This window comes from Paroedura picta, chromosome 6, assembly GCF_049243985.1.
Source record: "Paroedura picta isolate Pp20150507F chromosome 6, Ppicta_v3.0, whole genome shotgun sequence".
Taxonomy (NCBI): domain Eukaryota; kingdom Metazoa; phylum Chordata; class Lepidosauria; order Squamata; family Gekkonidae; genus Paroedura; species Paroedura picta.
Genome location: NC_135374.1, coordinates 110813225 through 110835894, shown reverse-complemented (window position 1 = coordinate 110835894; position 22670 = coordinate 110813225). Strand labels below are relative to the sequence as shown.

Genomic DNA, 22670 nt, shown 5'->3' with positions numbered 1-22670 from the left:
TATTCATAAGCTGCTGATGCCCAAGACAAGGGTTGCTTTCTCTGTTGCATTTAAATTGAAATCTCGTGCAGCTACAGTTTAGCTTTAAAAGGGGATGGGAAAAATCTAACCACAGATTTCTGAGTACTTCGACTAGTTTAATCCTGAGCTAGATACAAAGGGGTGCTTCACTTCAAATTTTGGCAGCCCTGTTTACTGCTTCAATTGCCATTTTGACATGTGCACGGGCCAGAAGGGGAGAAGTTCTATCCACAGGAAAGTATGATTTATGTGTTATGCTGTCCTCCTTCTTCCCCCAGGAATAAAACAAAAAATAAACTGCCTGGAAAAATTACTGGTAAAACTCCTAATGATATTTTCTTAGCTAACTTCATTCGCAGAAGAACTGATGGTGTCACTGGGGCGGATTCAATTAGTTTTTCCCCTGGTCGTAACAGGCACAGGGTTCTCCGCCAAGCACCCCAAACAGTTGTGCTAGGGATCATGGGAACATGCATGGAAACAAGTGGTGTGGGTTGCAGAATGAAGAATTCTGCAACATGAAGCAGGTAAGCTTAGCTCAACCCAACCCAATGTTTTGAAAGATTTTTCATGTGCACGAACATGGGATCACATGAGCTTTTTCTGAAAACAGAATAATAGGAAATCAAAAAAAAAAAAAGTCATGGAATTCTACAGTCTTCCATACACCCTGAGTTTCAGAGGCTCCGTTGATTGGCTATACAGCTAGAATACTCAGTTTATTGTGGGGCATAACTGACTACAACAATGCCCACACTAGCTCTGAAGTATAACAACACTTGACCTATGCAGATTTTCATCCTTCTAAGCACACTAACTTAACTGAAAAGTGTAAATCTGTTTAGCGTGGCATCATGAAGTAAGTTCTAAGTGGGTGATGGAACTCTTATCTTGCTAGCATTCCATTCCAGATGAACCACGTATAAATGCATTTAAGTACCAGTGGTTGACCAAAGAACCAGGAGAGAGATATCTGCACAACAAACTACCTGGTTATGAAAATTAAAGCTGTCACATGACTCAGCCTAACTTGTCATGTTAAAAGCATCTTTCCATCTTCTGCACAAAAGGAGTCAGGATTTTGTGCCAACAAAACAACTCAGATGATTGTCTAAGAATAAATTATGCAAAATGGAATATTTCTGTATTTTATTATATTTATTGTGGGATTTATATTCTGCCCTGCCTTTGGAAACTCAGGCTTCCGAAATTTTGTTTTGGACCGTTTGAAACGCTGTTGACAAGCATGGAGGTAGCAGAGGACAAATAAAAAGAGATGGAGAAAGGGTATAGGAACAATTTGGTCTGATGAGGGTAAAATATTGTTCATAACCTATATTCTCTGCTGTTGCCTGATCACAGGTTTTATCTTTGGACAGTGACCTCACATTCATGGGACTCACACGCTCTTCCTGACTTATCATTTCTGTCTGAGGGTAACCAACACGTTTGATACTTTATAGGAATATCAGAAGAGTCTGAGTATTAGCAAGGAGATCTCCGTGGAGTTGGGATTGTGTAGAAGCAGAAAATATCATGCAAGATACACTTGGAAAGGACAGAAGAAGCAATTACGAGCACTTAGCATACTCCTAGCAAATCTAAGTCTAGGGTCCTTTCTCCTCATATTCCCAATAAACCTGTGGTAGAAAGGTGTGCTACAGCAGGGGTAGTCAACCTGTGGTCCTCCAGATGTCCATGGACTACAATTCCCATGAGCCCCGGCTCATGGGAATTGTAGTCTATGAACATCTGGAGGGCCACAGGTTGACTACCCCTGTGCTATAGGACGCAGTTCAAGCAGACAGAAAAACCTGTCAAAAGTAGGACAGACAATAGCTTGGCTTGAATTCAGCAATGCACAAGCGGAAAGGTAAACAGTGCAGTTCTGCTTGCCTTGGCTCTTGCGCAAGAACTAGCACTTTCCTCCCTGAACCTTAAATTGCCCAGAAATGTCTTGTAGAACATCTTGCCCAAGTGGAAAAACAGTTCAGGATACGCCAAGTTTAATTTAGCGCAGGGGGCTAGAGCGAGCTTCTTTCCCACCACACTCTCACTTGTGCATGCAGGAACTTTCCAGTAGATCCAAGTCCCATGCTCAAGAGGCTGCTACAACACATGAGAATGGCCAACCCTACGTACTTTCTTGAACACACGAAGCTGCCTTGTACTGAATCAGACAACTGGCCCATCATAGTCAGTGGTGTCTGCTTAGAGTGGCACCAACTCTCCAAGGTTGAGGCCATTCACATTACCTCCTACTGGACCCTTTCAACTGGAAATGCTGGGGCCCAAACTTGGGATCCTTAGCATTCTGAGAATGTTCAAGGCCTAATCTTCTCCGAAAGTACTGAAGCCCAAAGTGTTTGCTGATATCCTGACCTGAACAATTCCCTGTGAACTTACTCAAATCAGGCAACACAGGGACCCGGCAAAACAGACGTTCCTTTGCTGAGCAAGTTTTTATGGTGATTATATTATTTATTTATTTTTGACTCTATAAAACGGCATACCTGTTGGAATAAACGCTGCGTGCTGCTGCAGTTGTGCACTAGCTAGAGCTTGCTGGTAGTGCAAGAAACTGGGATTAAAAACAGCACTGGCACCGTTGCTTTTCTCAATCGCTTGCCTCTTTGGTAAAGGGTGAAGGACGCCGGGAGGAAAGGCCTGTGAATAGGAAGGGGATAAAGACATGGTGAGGCGAATGGAACCTACAAGAGATGGTCTCTAACTCTAATATATATATATATATATATATTTAAAAAAACGTGGTAACTGTTTTTAAAATCTGTTGAAGATGCCTTGCCATGCACATTAGTTCAAAACAACAGCAATGTCAAATGGGCAGGACTATTTTTGGTTACCGAGTGTATTAAAAGCATGGTACAATTAAACTAAAATTATAGCACCACAATAACAATGGGGGAGGGGACAAAAGGGAGCTTAAAGAAAACAAAAGTTCTGTCAGAAAACAGGACTTAAAATTGCAGGAGAAAAACAGCATTTGTACTGCATTATTACATGATTTTTTTTCTTTAAAGAGTTAAATATGGATTGTTAGCTATGTTAATTAGTACAGCACGAGCATCTTCAATTACAAAGGCAGTTTTTTTCCCCCTCTTTTCAACTTTTAAAATAAATGTATACTTAAAATGAAACCACGTTAAAGGAAGAAGTTAAGCTGCATGGCAACAACTACATATGAAAATGAGATGGCTAAATACTGATTCTTTTTTTTTTTTTAATGAAATTACTAATACAAGAGAATTCAGTTAACATTAAAAAAATCATTTGCATTTTGGAAAAAAGCTACATGCAAAGCAAAAGGTGAAAGGTCAAAGTACCAGATCTACAGCTGCTTCGAGAGGTCGCTTCATTGCTTTGGCAGTCGACTGAGTCTTTTAATAACAGGCAGCGAGCACATGATGGCAGTGGGCCAATGGGATTCAAGCGAATTAACATACAGGTAAACAGCAAGCAGAGGTGCATCATGGGAACGGCATTGCATTGTGGATAGGTGAGAAGGAAAAAAATATACTGAATGCAATATACAACATACAAAACACTAGGCATGCACAACAACAAAAATGTTTTTTTGTTTTCTAAAGAGATGAATATTACACCTTGAATTAGTACTGAAGCAAAAATGCATCTACTATACCTTAGTTAAAAGCATATAAGAGAGTAAAATATAGATGTTTGAAATTTAGGAAAGTTGATTAAAAACAGCAGCTTGCAGACACCATTAAGCATTTATAAGCATCAATAAAGCGGTACCACTACATAGAAAAGCATAGATATTACAGAGTTTTCCTAACAGAATTTCTGATAAGTTAGTTACGCCATATTAAAATGTTTAAATTAACTTTCCAACACTAACATTCAAAATCCAAAGAACTAAAAGATTTTGTTTTTATCTAATATAACGAGCACAGGGACAAACTTAAGAGGGTTAATGTTACTGGGGAGAAATATATTTTAAAAGCACATAAAGAATAAGCTTTAACATCAACATCAGTTTTGGTTTCGGTACACTAACTTATCATCAAATTCAGTTTTTAATCCTTTTGCTATCCTAAAGATCAGCAGCTTAGCTTTCTTTCGGCAAACTTACCGCATTAAGTTGAGGAGGAACACACATGACATTTAATTAAGACTCCGCATATTTAGTTGGGGGGTGTTTCATAACATGAGTTATCCCAAGTTCTCAGTAAAAGAGACTAATAAAAATCACCACTCCTTGCAAATGAAAAATTGTACTTGACGTTCCAAGGCTAAAAATTAGGGAGCTGATGACACACTGTAAAATACCTCAAGGAAGCATACTGCTTAATGAACAAAGTCAAACAGCGCTTCTTGTGTTGTCTGCTCTGACAGGCAGAGACTCTCTGAGATTTCAGGCAGAAGTCCCTTCTCCATCCTGCTCTCAGCTACCTTTACATATGAAGCTGCCTTATATGGAGTCTGGCTCAGAATCAAAACATGAAGCCCGCCCTGGTCTGCTTCACTCAGCGGTAGCTATCCAGGGCTCCAAGTGGAAGCCTCTCCCAGCCTGCCTACCTATTATCAGGGGTGGGCAAACTGTGGCCCTCCAGATGTCCATGGACTACAATTCTCATGGGAATTGTAGTCCATGGACATCTGGAGGGCCACAGTTTGCCCACCTCTGCCTATGATGCTTGGACTGAATATGTTGGGGGGGGGGGATTTATCTGTGGTACAAAGAATCTACTGCTATATGGGGCTACTCCACCCGTTAAGGAACAAGGAAAGAGGACAGTCTGACTACTATCTCTGACAGAAAACATTTGTCATGTGACATTGTTTCGTGGTATCAAAATTATATTCAGTGAGAAAAGTGTGGACTAGTTTAATAAACCAATAAGCAATTTTGACACAAGTCAGCACAATAGGTCACCCCCTCAGATGTTAATCTTCAGGTCTGCAAAAAGTATATTCTGATCCTTGAGGCACAGCCAGAACAGAGTCCCCCTAAAGTCAAGGAATCACTTGAAACTTGTACCTTAAAATAAATTAGAAAGGGCCATGGGTGAAGAGTTTGATGCTAACTGATGAGAAGTGCCTACCAAGGGACATTTGCTGCATTCGTACCACTACAAAATTCATGTGTGTATGTTTTGGCCTTTTTTTTCTTTGCAAAATTTATAAAGTTCAAAGAGCAGCTCTGCAAGAGCAGCTCTAGGAGAACTGTGACCAGCCCAAGATCACCCAGCTGGCTGCATGTGGAGGAGTTTGGAATCAAACCCGGTTCTCTAGATTAGAGTCTGCTGCTTTTAACTTCTACACCACGCGGACAACATACAAGACACAGACTATTAAAACATACAGGGTAGGGCAGTGCTTACAAAGTGACTGGAAACTTCAACCTGCTCAGTATCTAGCCGATTGTAGCTAGTTTGAGTACAGGACACCCAAGTTATTACAGATTTCCATTTGTTTCCAGATCAATTCAAGGCACTGCCTCAGTCTTCTAAAGCCTTCGAACAGCTTGGGACCAGAACACATTAAAAATCACGTCTCCAGCATAAATTTATGTGATCCCTCAAAGTATCTGGAGAGGCCTTGATCCATGCTCCCCAGAAGTTGGCAGCAGGACACATGAAACAAGGATTTCTCCTTGGTTGTCAACTTACTACAGAACTCTCTTCCTTTTAAGCCTATGTTTAGTTTTTCAGGACACTATTTAAAAAAAACGTGCCCTTTAAGTTGGTTTTAAATTTAGCCTGTTTCTGATGTCTTTTGTTTCTGCTGGTGAATTTATGCTAGGGTACTGCTGTCAAATTTGAAACCCCTTTTGTTGAGAAGAACATTTATTCAAAATGCATGGGAGTCTTTGGTTATAAAAAAGGGGATGTGTTTTTAATTTAAATTTTTAAAAATCACAGAATTAAATCACATTAAATATTTCACAGCAACAAACCCTAAACACAAGTTTAAAGAGAAAAATAGTTTTTTGTAGCTCTAGTACATGGATTGCCCAATAACCAAAAGCAATCACCCCTAAGCCTTACATTGTTTTTTGACACGAACCGTTCAGGTTAACAGTGGACAGTTGCTGACAGGGAAAGATAAAAATAATTCTAATGTTTTGCACACAAGAACCTGGCGATGGGGAAGGCTTATGACATGTGCTACACATACTTCCAAATTGCACATTTTTATGTTGTAGAATGCTGGGCCCATTAAAAGGTGTCTTTTTCTCCCCAAAGCCAGTTCAGACTTTGATAATGATTTTTTTTCCTTTGATAGGCAGAGGCAGAACTTTGCTGAATACAAAACTTCATTTACAGTGCCGTGTTACTTCTGAAAGGCAGCGTAGTGAAGCTGGATGCGCTGTCCATACAATGGCCACTACTCACATCTGTTTAATTACTTGGCCGGTGCCAGGAATGAGGACAATGCTTCTTTGATCTGTATGCTGAGCAAGCTCTTCATGAGAAGAAAATTCTGCCTGCTTCTTATTTATCTAACCCAATAAATACCACTTGGCTACCATCAGGCGCCATAAACATTGCTAGGGGGGGAAACTAACACATTCCAAAAGTAGCAAGAAACTGCCATGTACCTTTTGGATAAATTTGGATAAATTTGGATAAATAATATATTTAAGTATCCAGAATGGCAACCAGGACTCTTGGGAATACCAGTATTCAGGTCCCATATATTTCCAGTAATATTCAGGAATATCAGGGGTTGGTATTTTAAGGATCCCAAGGTTGTCCTGCCCGCCTTTTAACTGGTTTGCTGGGCAACGGGACATGGCAGCTTGCGGACAGCGTAAACCAGGTGCAAAACCCCACAGAGCCTGGCTGGGTCCTTCTCCTTCCCTCCCCTGTGGTGGTGGGTCTTTTCCCAGGGCCATTTTTCCCCTCCCAGTCTGTACAGCTGCAAATCAGGTGGCTGGGTGAACCTTCCTCAGGGTCCATGGAATTGCACCCCTTGGTCGAATTTGCTTGAAATGGGGGGAGGTGCTTGTACAATCTGGACCCCTGGGAGGGGGCCTACCATCGCCCCCAGACTTACATTGGATGGACACAGCTGGGAGTAGAAGGAATTGGAGGAATAGGGGCTTAGGATTGTCTGACGGCCATCTTTTGGATTAGTGTTTTTCTCTGTTTTATCGGCTTTTAACTTGTATTTATAAGGTTTTTTAACATTTTTAACATTAGATTTTTAACATTGTAAGCAGCCGTGAACCAGATTGTCTGGGAATGGCAGGATACAAATTAATTAATCAAATAAATAAATAAATAAATAAATAAATAAATAAATAAATAAATAAATAAATAAATAAATAAATAAATAAATAAAAAATCTTTATTTGACAGGGACTATTAGCTGCCCTGCAACTTCAATGCCATCTGGTTGGAAGAAAAAAACCTCATTCCAACCCCCTCTCCAGGAATAAAAGTAACCAAATAATTCCAGAAGACCAGAAAAACCTGAACCTGAAACAGTGCTACAGAATCCAAAAAACAGTATTTATGCCCTTCCTGACCTACTCTCAAGGAACATACTTATCAGTCTCACCTCAGAACCAAAGGAAATTATTATTTTTTAACGACTTTATTATTGGGTCTTTGCGGAAAGGAATCTGATATGAAATTTGACTTTTGACTTTAAAACCTATGAGTAGTTCAAATGATGGAATGCAATGCAGCGCAAAGAACTGAGTCAAAAGCTTTCTACACAGAAGCTTTGCATTTCACATGACTCTTGTAATTGTGTCAAGATACCACGTCAATTCATTAAGCTGGGCTTTTTCAACCAGGTTTTCATGCTCTAGAAGGGCTTCCCGAATGGGTGGGAGTTAATTAATTTTTATATATTTCTTCAATTTGTTAAACGTTTATTGAGTGATATGAACATATATGGTCATGTTGACCCCCCCCAAATTGGTCAATGATGGGCTTGGAGGGGGTGGGAAGGGGAGGGCCAAGTGAGCATGTGCACACCTATGCTTCCCAACCATATTTTGTATGATCATGCCACTTCTGCAGTTTCTCAAAGCCTGAGGAATGTTTCAGGGGTTTCTCAATGTTAAAAAATTTGAGAAAGCCTGTCTTTAGGGCTTGTGACTGGCTAACATTTTCTTCTACCACCACCAAGACAAGGCTTGCCTTTATTTCACTATTATGAAATGTCAGTGCATAAGATCATTCTTGGAGGATAGAGACAAAGCATATCCACCAAATGGTGCCATTTTTATGTCCTTGAGAAGCTTCCAACATACAACCAGCTGGTCACCATGTACTTTCACTCCTCCCCACCCCCTAAGTACTGAATCTATGGCAGATCATTCTGAAGGTGCCATTCAAACTTATGTCATTTTAATCATGCTACTTTATTAAATCTATTAAATCAGAAGTGTGCGTTAATATGGTACGAATCATCATCATATGAAAATGTGCGGGGAATTCAAGATTCTCTTCTAGTTGTCATGCTTATGTAATACACACACAAACAGAGCCAGCCTCTCTCAGTTCCTCTTACCTAACTTTTGATTAATTTTGCTGGGAATATTGAATCAAATATCTGACCTTCCTTTCAGTCACATCACTGTCATTGCTGGGATTCAAACTGCCATGAACAGAAGGAAATTGGAAAAGATTTTTGCCAGTCTTCCTTTCTAATAGCAGCTCCCCCCCCCAAAAAAAAAAACCCCAAAAACTTTGTACTGAGTACCCTCAAGCAGCATGGGAAATGGGGCACCAGGCTTGAGGAATGAGCTGACATTTCCCCCCTCTCTTGATCAAGCTCTTGCACCCAATGGGAGAGGTCAGGAAATATAAACAGCTGCCAAGAACTCCTCTAACTTTTCAGATGGGAGTTAAGGGCTGCATTGGGAGAGCAGCAAAGATCCCCTTCTCCAAACCCCCTTCCATTCACAGTAGTTTGGATGCAAGCCCAGTCACCCAGAGATGACTGTTCCAAGTGCTGCCTACATAAATTAGCGGAGGGGTAGTCAACCTGTGGTCCTCCAGATGTCCATGGACTACAATTTCCATCTGGAGCAGTGGTCCCCAACCTTTTTATCACTGGGGACCTCTCAACGCTTGACAATTTTACTGAGGCCCGGGGGAGGGGGTTAGTTTACTCCTCTAATCTCAACCACTGCCCTAACACTCTCTGATCGCTATGGTAATGTTTAAACATCCCTTCAAAATAAGATACAGACACGGCACAACAATGAACATAAGGAACATTTATTTTTCATGGAAATTTTAACTCATGACAATGACAAATCAATTGGAACCCTGAGCTTGTTTCTCCCATCTGGGAGTGATGGGAGACAATGGCCCCCAAAGTGTGTTGTAAAGTGCTGGGGGGGGGAGGCGTCCTTCGCGGCCCACCTCCAATTAGTCGACAGACCACATGCGGTCCACGGACCACAGGTTGGGGATCGCTAATCTGGAGGACCACAGGTTGACTACCCCTGAATTAGCAGACCTGTTCATTCAAATTTCTGAGCAATATTTCTGAGCACCAAAACTTGACCCAAAGCCATTTGTAAAAAAAAGAACAATAATGTTCATCAGGACAAGAGTGCAAAGGGAAAGAAATGTCGCTCACTGTGCCCCAAGAAGGTACCTATTGTGCTGAAAGTATCAAGGGGAGGGAACAATACTGGGTTGCTGAGAAGAGGGCGGGCCTGGCTAGTTCATAACAGAAATTTATATTTCCGGGAACGGAGTCAAGCTAAATAATACTCTTAAGCGATGCAAAAGCCGTAATTCGGCCGCCTTGCACTTACCATCACTGTAGCCGCGGCAGCGGCTGCCTGGGCGGCCACTGCGGCCTGGTTGGCTTGGTGCTGAGCAGCTTTGATTTTGGCCTGCAAGTGAGCAGGAGGGTGAAAATATTTGCATTTCTCCCTCATGCAGCGCCCTTTTATGTAATCCATACAAACAGTTACGGTGTTGTCATTTGTATCAATCATTGTGCTGTCTGCTGGATGTGCAAAGCGGCAGTCGGTTTCGCCCCGAGCGCAGTTGCCTCGCTGGAACTCCCTGCATACCTGGTGCGCAAAACAACAGTCATTGTGCATACTCGGTCAGCAGGGGAGAGGTGGGGCAGTCACAGATAGAACAAAGAGAGAAATTAAGAAGTAATGATTGTTAACTGTATTCCCCCATGAGTTACCGTTAGAGCAGGGGTGGCCAACTGTGGGTCTCCAGATGTCCACGGACTACGATTCCAATGAACCCCGCCAGCACGGAGGGTCTTCGACAAGTGATGCTACTAGTGCCCTACATGACCCCGGACTGTTTGGCCACAGTGATCCATGTGATGGTCACCTCTAGATTGGACTTCTGTAACCTGCTCTACATTGGTCGACCCTTGTTCTTGACCCAGCAACTCCATCTGGTACAGAACGCTAGGGTCCTCACTCATTCATCTTGGAGGATATCCAGCCTGTGCTGAGACAGCTACGCTGCTTTCCAATCATGGTCCTGATGAAGATCAAGGTCTTAGTTTTACCTTTAACGCCATAAGCAGCTTGGGCCCTGCCTATCTGAGGGACCACTTGTCCCTTTATGCCCCCTGCAGGGCTCTTTGCTCTGCGGGTACTAATCTGTTAGTGATCCCCGGCCCGGGACAGGTATACCTGCCCTCGACCCAGGCCAGAGCTTTTTCAGTCCTGGCCCCAGCCTGGTGGAATGAGCTATCGGGAGAGCTGAGGGCCCAGAGAGAGCTGTCAAAGTTCCGCAGGGCCTGCAAAATGGAGCTCTTCCACCAGGTCTTTGGTTGAGACAGGTTTGCTTAAGATCTTTGGGGGCTTCACTTTATCATTGATAGAACCCCTTTGTGGATGATTGTGGGGAGGTGGGAGGATTTTCTTTCTGCCATCTGGAGATGTATGGTTTTAAAGGATTGGAGATTTTATGGGATATTATGTAATCCGCCTTGAGTCCCACCAAGGAGGAAGGTGGACTATAAATGTAATTAATAACAGCAACTACTACTACAACTATAGTCCATGGACATCTGGACAACCACAGTTTGGCCACTCCTGACATATCTGTTCCATTTAATATTTCTGGTAAGGCCTTGGAGGAGGAGTGTGTCTCATGGCTTAAGTGCCATTCAGTACTACTTAACACCCACTCAGGGCTGCTGTCCCGCCCCTGAGTGCCTCCTCCTCCAACCGGCTTGCCTGTATGTCCATTACCCAGCCAATCGCCTTCCATCCACCACCCCTGACCACCCCCTCCTCCTTCCACTTCCCTCCAAGGCTCAGAGCCTGCACATTCCAGCTGCATGAGAGCTGCCCCTGCCAGTGAGTTCCCTTCCCAGGGGCCTCCAGCCTGCCACCTTTCCAGGTCCTGGGGGGGTGGGGGGAGGCTGTCCACAGAATTCTTCCACCCCCCCCCCAATCTAGCACCCATTGTATTCCTGAATGCAACAGACTTGGCCCCTAGTGTAATGATAACAGTTATTCCCACTACAGAACAAAGTTTGTGTCCAGTGGCACTTTTAAGACCAACAAAATTTAATTTTGGATAAAAGCTTTAAGAAAGCTTATACCCAGAATTAAGCTGTGTTGGTCTTAAAGGTGCCACTGGACTCAAACTTTGTTCCGTTGCTTCAGATCAACACGGCTGCCCACCTTAAATTCATTTCCTGCTAGTACCAGATAGGCAGCATATTTACAGTTTCTATGCTGAACCGAAACAGAGGTCAGCTACTTGTTTTTTCCTGTGTCAAAGAGCACATTTTCTTTCTTCTTTGCCTACTGAGCATTAAATGCATGCATCAGCAGAGTGACGCCTGCCATACCTCCAGTTTGTCTGTCCTGAGGAGCTTCTGTGTCGTGGTGGACCCAGGAACTGTGACAGGGGGGCTTCCAGGAACAATGACAGGTTGTGTAGGAACAATTTCAGTAGGTACTAATCCAACCCCGGAAGTGACAGGTGTTAAATACGGTGCAAAGCTTAACGCTGTGTTGGATCCTAATGTCGGCCCTACAGGAAAGGAGGGCTAAGAAAGAGAAGAGAAAGAGAGAGAAAACTGTGTAAATGTTACAGGGAAGCAGAGGGCTGTCTTGCCACTTAACTGCTTGACTTCTTCCACACCCACCTGTGTGTATCGAATGAATGAAGCAGCCAGATACTAAATAAAAGTTCATTGGTCTAAATTTGCTGCATTTTTAGCCTGGATACTGATTCCTCAGAGCAGCATTCCTGTTGTGGAGCTCTACCATCAGCACAGGTGTTGTGGGTCTCCAGCAATGAGTAATTCACATCGCACACTTACATGTACACTGCTGCAACGGTTCACACCGCACAGAATCATTTTGCACAAATGCAGTTCAGGCAACTGCGGGAGTACAGGTGTAGCAAAGGCAGTTATCATCCAGACAAATTATCGTTCTTAAGGAGGAAAGAACCAGAAGACAAACTGGGTCAAGACAGCATGAGACTGCTGCAGTGAATGGCACACAGTGCCTTCGTGAAATCAATCTTTTTAATCTGCCGTCAATCCAGAGAATTACGGTGCAATCCTAAACAGAGTTTGGAAACACCCTGGGCATTTGCAGAAGGTAATGACTGAACAATATGATAGAAAGAAGGACGCAGCTGCAATTTCCAGAAGACAGATCCGACGATTGCTGAAAGAAGGTTTTACAGTGTGTGTTAGGTCAGGGCTCACCATGCAGAACTGCTGGATGTTTCCAAACAGATGTAATTCCATTAGTAAATCCTTTTTAATAAACAGTTTGAAAATCATGACTAGCATGTCTAACATTTAGAATATACCACATTCTGCTGAGGGGGTGGCTCCAGTTACAAAGTCCAAGCCTTCTAAAACAGACGTTAAAATGTAAACTTTGACCTCACCTTATTATACAAACAGTTCAGCTTGCAGATTCTAAAAACCGACAGCAGTGGGGGAAGGAGTGCATGCACAAACATCAAAATGTACAATAAATATGGAGAAAGATAGCAAAGGGCGAACTGTTGTTTATATAGAGTGAAGAGAATGGAATATTTACAGTGCAGTCCTGAGCAGAGTTGCACGCTTCCAAGTCCACTAAAGTCAATTACTTACCAAGGATGTAACTCTGCTTGGGGTGGAACTGTGAATGGCACATAGTTGGCTTGATCTTTCTGAAAAGCAGTCTTTTTATCTGCCGCCAGTCCAGAGAATTACAGTGCAATCCTAAACAGAGTTACGCACTCCTAACTTCAACAGACCTAGAAAGGTATAGCTCTGTGTAGGATGGTTCTGTTATGAACTACAGTTCATTACAAATGAAGACACACTAAATCTGTATGATTTTATTTAGATTACAGCATAGATGTAAGTTACATATTAAGAAATGCATAGGTGTTAGCCAAATCTTATTGTAGATGCCCCAATGACTGCAGCTTCATGGGTGAAGAGGGGAATAATAATAATTCATTTTCCTATGCGACTTCAAACTTAATTTTTCCCGCCTAAAGAAACATTTTTTTTCTGCCAGCCCTGCAGACATCTGTTTTACAGATATGTCTGAAATTATGATAATTAAATTGTAAAGGATCCCGGACAAGGATACCAGTAGAAAATGCAAGAGTTATAACTTCTCTATGGCAAATGTTTTGTAGTCAAATTTAAGATGTTCACATTTTAGAAGAAGAAGAAGAAGAAGAAGAAGAAGAAGAAGAAGAAGAAGAGTTGGTTCTTATATGCCACTTTTCTCTACCTGAAGGAGGCTCAATTCACCTTCCCTTTCCTCTCCCCACAAGCCAAACAAGCAAAAGTTTTGGAAACAAATACACAGCAGGTGTACCAGCTTTTCTAAACTGTGGGTTTTTTTGTTGGTTTCACTTACACTGTTTTAATATAAGAATTTCTCTGGTATCTAGTATTTGTTTTAATCTGAACTTTTGTATTTTCTACTGTTTATCTTACTTTATTTTTATTTGTTTTATTTATGTTTCATATGGCTATGGCCATACATAATAAATCCAATAACTGATACTAATTTGACTAAAATTAATTCAAATCAAGTGATAGAAAGATTTAATTAAACATTTAATTAAACATTGCAGATCATCTGCAGTTCTGTGGATCAGATTGTACATTTTTAGCAACAGCCTTAATCAGGAGTGAATTGCCCGGCTCTGAAAGTAGTGCAAAGGCCTCAAACTCTTGCAATAGTTAATACACACAGAAAATGCTGACTTTTTCCTTTTAAAAAATCCTCAAACAGCCTGTAAAACATTTTGGTGCATTTCAATAACGCAATCTGAAGGTGAAGCTGAAAATATTACATGCCCACAATGCCTTGGACAGGTTAGCTGGGGCTGGCTGATGAAGGCAGCGCAAATTGACTACCGTTCCTTGAAAGGTACTTACCACAGGCTGAAGGGGTGTTCCTGGGAACATAAATTGCATCTGCTGCGCTACCATTGCTGCTGCCGTTTTCTGCTGGATCAAGTTGTTCCTGCCATTAATTTCTAGCTGAGTTTTCAAATGTGTCGGAGGATGAAGGTATTTGCAGTTCTCTCTTGTACAACGGCCCTGCAAAACGGTATATTATTACCTGTTTTGGCATTTATTTTTATTTTTTTTAAAAGGATCTGCAATAGTTTAGTGTTTCGGAGGGATCAGATGACTGTATGGACTGCAGTGACTTTCTTGGCTTATATCCAGGATGTCACATCGGTCGCTTAATCACATTACACAGAAACGGGTTCAAATGAAATCAGGAGGCACACATTTCAGCATACGGCATTTAGCATCACAATCATCAGCTGCGTAACAAAGTAATCGGCCACCAGGTAGAGTCTCAACAGCGTGCTGTACAGCAAGGAGGGAGAGATGGAAGGTTAGAAAAGAATGGCTTAGATCCAGACAGCTTTCCCCACTCAATCTCATATCGTTCCAACTTACCCAGCATTGTCAATATCTAAATATGTTGCCTTCTCTTGTGGTACCCCTTACGGCCTTTTTAAAGTTCTGCACCTCTGAAGTTTTCCACTACAGCTTCCAAATGTCTGGATATATAATTGCATTTCCACAACAGGCATCAGAATAATTAAGGTTACCCCAGAACGTACCTTCAGTATATATAGAGCAAACTCATAATTCATTTAACAACCAGTGATAAGTGGCACAGGCACAATTAACAGAGAGAAGACTAATCAGTTAAGTTACTTTGGGTTTTATATCGGCATGAGCAACCTTTCAGTGCTGTCTCCCAGTCCTTCCCATATCAAGACTGTTTAGCATGGCCCAGGATTCACTTTTGTGAGGCAATTTTATTTGAGTTAGAATCATAGAATCATAGAGTTGGAAGGGGCCATACAGGCCATCTAGTCCAACCCCCTGTTCAATGCAGGATTAGCCCAAAGCATCCTAAAGCATCCAAGAAAAGTGTGTATCCAGCCTTTGCTTGAAGACTGCCAGTGAGGGGGAGCTCACCACCTCCTTAGGCAGCCTATTCCACTGCTGAACTACTCTGACTGTGAAAAATCTTTTCCTGATATCTAGCCTATATCGTTGTACTTGAAGTTTAAACCCAGCAGGAGTTACAGCAGGACTCCACAGGACTCCACAGACCTCTGAGGCAAGAGGAGAAGAGAACAACAAAAACAGTTTGCTTAACTTATGAGACTTCTCTGAACTTCAGATCGCAGACAAGACATAGCCTGGTTGAGGCACTTATTTCCTCATTCCTTAACGAAGGCTTCAAGTTCTGTTTGAAGTACACAGTCACTTCTTAGAATCACAGAAGCTTTCACAGTTTCAAACAACTTCAGCATGACATTGATTGGGCCTGTTATCTCCCAGGGTCTTTCCTTAGAAACAGGCAGGATTCTTCCAGGCTCCCTAAACTTGAACACCAGATTGCTGGTGGTGGTAGGTGCCACCATGTCACAGCTGACTTATGGTGACCCTGTCAGGTTTTCCAGGCAAGAGATGTTCAGAGGTGGTTTGCCATTGCCTTCCTCTGCGTAGCAACCCTGGATTTCCTTGGAACGCTCCCGGCCAAATACTAGTGAGGGCTAACCTCGCTTAGCTTCTGAGATCCGATGAGATCAAGCTAGCCTGGGCTACCCAGGCCAGGGCAAATACTAGATTAGAACTTCTCAAACACGGCAGGGGTTCTAGTTCCACCACTTTGTCCTTTCCCCAATAGAACAACTTCAGTTTTCACTGGAGTGCTTCCTACCAGAGGCAGGCCTAGACTGTCACTCTGCCCTCCTCCTGTGGTAACACTAAAGCTCCCACATCTGGCCCTCTTGTTACATCAGACCTGGAAGCATCAGCTCCTGTACGTCCCTCAAAACTGAATCCCTTTTCCCAAAGGCAACAGGATGTCAGATCCCAATCAGCTCAGACACTCACATGTGACTGACTCTACCACATTCATGGCCTGGACAGCCTCCTGTATGTCACACCCACCAAGGCAGGTTTTATTCTCTAGCTGTAGCCTACACAGAACATATCCTGAAAGATCTGGTTGCTCTTAGCAACATATACAGAGCACAGGTGTATTAGCATTTCTAGATTCTTCCACTTAGCATCCAGTTTACCTAGAGGATACAGCCGACAAAGAAGGCCTGTATTTTGGAATATGTGATACTCTTAGAGGAGAATACCTGGCCATCCAGGAAAAAGGTTTACCCATTTCAGTCAGGGGTCTCTGGCCAGCTAATATCTTCAGGGAAGTGATCTGACAAAGCCAAGAGAGAGACCAATACAATGAACTGGTCTGAAGATACTGACAAGCCACCTATTTGCAGTGGCTTTATTATGTTATACAAGTATTTCCTCACAGAGATGACATAAGAAAGGGGACAAATGCTGACTTAGGGTTGCCAGGTACTCTCTGGCAACCAGTGGGAGTGGGGTGGGGAGACTTATCAGCAAGAATATTAGGCCTGCATTGCTGATGACACACCAGAAGCAACATCTTAGCATCGCTGCTAGTACAGGGAAATCCTGGCATTTGTTAGAAGTGTCTTGTGTTGCCAGAGATGTAGTAATGTCACCAGTGACATTGCTGTGTTTCTAGGGACACAGGCCAAGACCTAGTTTTCTTGGCATTAGGTTCCCTTAGGTCAGCTGACTGGCCCCCGGGGGAGGGACCCCAGGGTGGGGGCTCCCCCACACCTGGCAGGGAGCTGGTAACACGACCTCAAATTGAGATATTTTTAAGAATCCTCTGAACTTTGCAGTGCTCCAACCAGTACAGAGAAGGATCAAGATCCCCAGAGGTATGTCTAAGAGCAGAATTTACTAACCCTTGTGGACTGCTGTCTCACGCCATTGTCAACCTTTACAATACTCCAGCAGACAAGGCAAGAACTGGCGTCTTATCATCAGCTTTTTTTTTTGGGGGGGGGGGAGATTTATACAGCTATGGCCTATCTCAGTCCCAGCTCCAGGAATTAGCTCTTCTCCTCCCCCTCCCCCAACTGCAGCAGCCACAGCTGAAGAGAAAATCCACTGTTGATTTTTGGGTAAAGAAGAGCTAGTATACATATTATTACTATTAAAAACCACAGGGGGGACTGAGTTAAATAAAGAGTGCATGAAACGCTACTTTAAATTATATATTAAACCATCAAGATGAAGAAACTCAACAAATCATGGATTTAAATCAAGCTTCCTATGTTTGAATTCAAACATTTCCTAAGCCAGCATGCCTAGTAATTTTTAACCATTAATGACATATGACATTGCCAGTAAGCGTAGCCTTCATGTTATCAAGCTACCCTTCACATTATCAAGAAATATCCTTGGTAACGTAGTACAAATGCTTTTATGTTGGGTATTAGTTGATCTCTTGCTCTGAATTCAAATATAGTTTTGCCCTATAATTATAAAGGACCCCTGGCTTAGGGACAAGGGAATAGCTATGAAATTAAGAATTCCTGTTTTCCACCCTCTGGACATCTGCAAGGAGCACTTACTTGAAAAGAGAGTATTGGATCCAAATCCATATTGCATAAGCTGGCATGGACAGCGTGGGTTTATACTTACAGGAATACCAAGATTCTGCAAGGATGGGGAGATCTGTTAAGATCTGTTAAGAAGATACACACACACACCCTGGAGCTAGATGCATGCAAATGATTTTCTGATGGCTTTCCGTCTTTCACTCTCTTTTTATAAAACTCTTTTTAAAGTTGTTGAGTTGATGACCTAGGTTTGGGAGGAGTTTGACTTTAATGGAGATACATACATTCATACATGTGTGTGTGTTTTAAATTGTTAGCTACCTTGGCAATCTTTGTAACAGAAGGAAAGTGGAATATACATTTGATAGATAGTAAGACATTACCCAGTGTCCAATATATAATGCCCGACTTCAGAAACTCAGGTCTTTGCTTAGTGAATACAAATGGCTTGCTCTACAGGCTAAATCAAGGACTCCATTTTTATTCTGCATGCGCTAAATGTCTGACACAACGCAAGTCTCATTTAATCAAGAGTGTGAGCATTACTGCTTTATGAACAATATATATATATACAGAGGCTTTGTATTACTTTAGTATTCATTCTTCGTTAAATAGGCAAAAATAATTCTTCACACAAAGAGGTGAGGAAGATGCAATGTTTGTTTAAAAAAAGCAGGCGGATGAAAATGTTTCATAAGTATGGGGAGGGGTTGGAAGCCTAGAAGCTGGAAAAAAAAGGGGGGGGGGGTTTGCACTTAATGTCAATGTCAAAACTGCAGCTGTGTTATTAATAAAGCATGGGTTTAGCTACTGAGTCTTGGCAATGAGAGAAAGAATATGAAACACAGACCTGTTTATTGGGAGAATAATAAAGAATTCATTGGGTAGGATTAAAAACTAAGGAAGCACCATTATATATAAACAAAGATTGGGAGGAGGAAAAGGGGATCATTCAAGTTTCATTTTACTTGCAGTTGCTTATCTGCAGTTTGCAGGTACAGTTTAAAATAAATAAATAAATCTTTATTCACGTAAAGATTTCTAACTTCTAGCAAGGTTCTAACTCCTGGCCAGAGTTTACGTGTATTCTAAAAGATGATTGCGAAAGGATATGAGATTTAGTAGGGAGACGCTATACTCCTATTGTAGGCATGACATAGGAACGACAGGCTCTCTCAGTCACAGACGCTGGGTGGGGGAGGCCAGACTTATCTCTAACTACCAGGATGCTCCTTTTAGACTACAAAGACAATGCTACTCTTATCCGTCATGTTTTTTTTCCTGAATATTCTTGTCTAGCGCTGGAGTCCTTACATGTAGCGCCTCCCCCTCCCCCCCCTATTAGGTCATTACATACATCCTGTGACAAAAACTGTTGCCAGGAGAAAGTGGAAATAGGTATTTCTACTAGGGTTGTGTGCTTTGGCTCAGTTCGGCTGCCTCGGCAATCACCAAAACCCAAGGCGGCCAGCACCGCGGTGTGGAGAGGAGGGGTGGCAGCAGCATGCCAGTCGGTGGCAGCACACATGTGCACTTTGTGCTTATGTGTGGCCACCGGCCAGCCGGCACGCTGCCACCACCCCTCCTCTCCCTGCCATGGGTCTCCTACATGCCACTTCAGGCTTTGGTGTTCGCTGAGACGGCCGAATCACGCCAAAGTGCACAACCCTATTTTCTACCACTGCACAGCATGCCGCCTAACACTTCAGAAAGTTAATAAAGGCATTTTCTATCAGATACTGTCCATCAGCATTTAGAACAGTGGTTCTCAACCTTCCTAATGCCGCAACCCTTTAATACAGTTCCTCCTGTTGTGGTGACCCCCAACCATAAAATTATGCAAGTGTCCTTTCACAGAAATTACACTGAAATTGACTAGTGGCATGAAGATCCATTGTTCATGATCTTTAAATAGGACAGGGTCCTATTAAATAAAAGAGTAAGGCCACCTGGGGAGGAGTTAGGGCGGGCCCTGTCCAGGATAAAAACTCAGAGGGCCCAATCAGGAGCCACGAAGCGGCTCCTGATTGGGCCCTCCGAGTGTCCATCCAGGGCCAAGCAGCCAATGGGGAGGTGTGCAAAGTGCCTTCCTATTGGCCCCTCACCAGGACAGACCAAAATTCCATTCACCCAGCCCAGTCTGGCTGCCAGTCTGCTCCTGACCACCAAAGGGAGAGGAGGTCAGCAGGGCTGCCAAGGGGGATGAGAACAGAGGCTTGGACAGGCTGTGCCAGCCCTTTTCGCCCCAAGGCTGTCCTAACTGTCATGTCCAACTGCAAATTGCCTCAGAACCCTGACAGAGCTGGCAGGAGGCTGCAGAGTGCTCCCCCTCCCCCCTTCAGGCATGCTGCGAAGGAGCCTCTGACAGCCCCTGACTGAGGGGAGGGAGGCCTTTCCCCTTCTGCCAAACAGTTGCCTGACAGGGAGGCCACAGAAAAGCCCCTTCTCACTTAAAATACTGCTCTGCCTGGAGGTTAGACACAGCCAAGCCATGTGTCTTTCTTCTTTGCAACTCTCTGCAGATTTGAGGCCACTGCACAGCGTTATTCTGCAGAGGAAACTGGCTCTTTTGTCTCCTGTTTCATCTGCACAACAACCCTGTGCAGTAGGCCTCAAGTCTTTCAATTCAACAACAACCTGTGTGGGAAGCCTTAAATGTTTCTTCTCTACCACAACCCTGTCCAAAGTAGCCCTTTCTGCCTGGGGAGTTGATCTTTATACTCTGCAGGTAAACTGTAATTCCAGGAGCTCTCCAGGCCACACCTGTAGGTTGGCTACCCCTGGGTTGGAAATATTCCTGGAGGTTTGGAGGTGGGACTTCAAAATCGTACAATGCCTCAGAGTCCAGCCTTCAAATGAGCCATTTTTGCCTGCAGTTGGTAGGGAGTGGTGCAGGAGTGTCCCTCCTGGCCTATGGGTTATGGCCAGCCCTTATCAGCAACTGTTTGTATTCTGGGGCGCAGACAGGCAGACCAGCATCAGTCCTGTGAGTCTGGAAAGTGCAGGAAGATATAAATATTTACAGCCTGAAACTAAATAGAGAACAAGTAAATGTCTGGAGACACATCATAACTGAAATAGTAACTGGTAAATAATCTTGGCCTGGCAAATAAAAAAACAGTATTAAAAACCTTACTAAGGTCAAGACTGCTGTGCACAGACAGTCTTCCTCTTAGGGTTGCCAGCTTCCCTGTGAGGCTCGCTACTCCACCTCCCTCATGGGGAGTCTGCTATGGGGAGAGAAGGGGAAGACGATTGGAAAATGCTTTGAGACACCTGAGGCCTGCTGGGTCACTGCGGCCCATTCCCAGTTCTCTCAGATCTCTCACAGCCCCACATACCTCACAGGTTGACTATTGTGGAGAGACAAATGGAAAAGGTGTTTGTAAACCGCTTTGAGACTCCTTTGGGTAGTAAGCAATAGGGTACAAAAATCCATTCTTCTAAGGAGCAACCATGAAAGAAGCATGTGGGCACATAACATTTTACCAGTAGTGAAAATATGGGAGACAGAAGGAACAGGGTGGACACCTGTGTACTGTGACTACCCTATGTGTATTAGGGCAGAGGGGCATTTCAGTGAATGTGGCCTAATTCACACAAGAAGGGAAATGACACAGAACTGGGGGGAATTGGTTGCCATGTAATCTTCCCCTAAGAAGAGTCTCCAGTCTGATTTTCCCTTCACATATCTGAGGACATGGCTCTGGAAAGCTCATCTGTAACCACTATGCCACAATTCCCAAAGGTCAGTCCTCTCCCACAATCAACGGACATTCCACACCACAGGTTCTTGACACCCATATCTCCACACCCATGGCCTCATTTGCCACCATGCCACCACAACCTCCCACACAACACACATGACAACCCCATGCCCTTACAGACTGGACAACTCCTCCCCTTCCTCTTCCCACTGCCAAGCTCTAGCGCCCGTTGTATTCTTAGAGACAACGGGCTTTGCCCCTAGTTGTATATAAATTGGCGGGCACCTTCAGGAGGAGCAGCAACAGTGGTGGTGCCCCCACCCCCTGGCCAAGCTACTCACCCTGCCATGACCCCTGTGAAAGGGTCATTCGACGCCCAAAGGGGTCCCGACCCCCAAGTTGAGAACTACTGATTTAGAACAAAAGATACGGGTTCCCCACAATTCACATGAGCAGAGATAGGATTGAACAGGAGTTGACAAACCATGGTTTATGAGTCATACGTGGTTCTTGGATAGGCAAAGTGCAAGACTGTGGGCCCTCTCATATAGCTATGAATAACACAAGCAAAAAAAGATAAAAGAGTGCAGAGTTCCTTGGCAGGTCTCTTCCGCTAACCAATTTCCGCTTCTTTGCCCAACTGCCCTCTTCAGGGAGGGAAGAACTCCTTCACATTTCCACTCATCTCCCCGTAAGAAGGCCAGACCTGGGAACCATCCCGGTTTTACAGTTCATCTCCATAAATCAGTTCCACAGGAGAAAATGGCTGCTTTGAAGCATTCTACTTCATTGAGGTCCCTACCTGCCCCAAATCCCACCCATTCCTGGCTCTATCCCCAAAGTCTCCAGGTATTCCCAACTCAGAGCTGGCAACCTTACCTCCCCATAAGGGAGACCCACAGCAGCTGTTACCAGAAAAAGGAAGAACATTGCTCCAAACAGGGTTTTTGAGACAAAAGGCCTTCAAAGGTGGTTTTCCACTGGCTGCCTCTGCATAGCTACTTCAGACTTCCTCCGTGGT

At 43.4% G+C, this 22670-nt stretch overlaps 1 protein-coding gene across 12 annotated transcripts in view; it reads right to left on the bottom strand.

The window, feature by feature from the left end:
- Positions 1–22670, bottom strand: part of MBNL2 (muscleblind like splicing regulator 2) — an 89458-nt gene that overhangs the window by 26253 nt on the left and 40535 nt on the right. For 10 of the 12 annotated variants that reach the window (XM_077343907.1, XM_077343912.1, XM_077343904.1 and 7 more), the window contains 5 exons: positions 14389–14553; positions 11824–12024; positions 9797–10060; positions 3366–3419; positions 2535–2688 (listed from right to left, as the gene is read on the bottom strand). In XM_077343907.1, coding sequence (XP_077200022.1) covers positions 2535–2688; positions 3366–3419; positions 9797–10060; positions 11824–12024; positions 14389–14553 — 838 coding nt within the window. The remainder of the gene's footprint in view (positions 1–2534; positions 2689–3365; positions 3420–9796; positions 10061–11823; positions 12025–14388; positions 14554–22670) is intronic. The other 2 variants (XM_077343915.1, XM_077343916.1) reach the window with 1 other exon arrangement.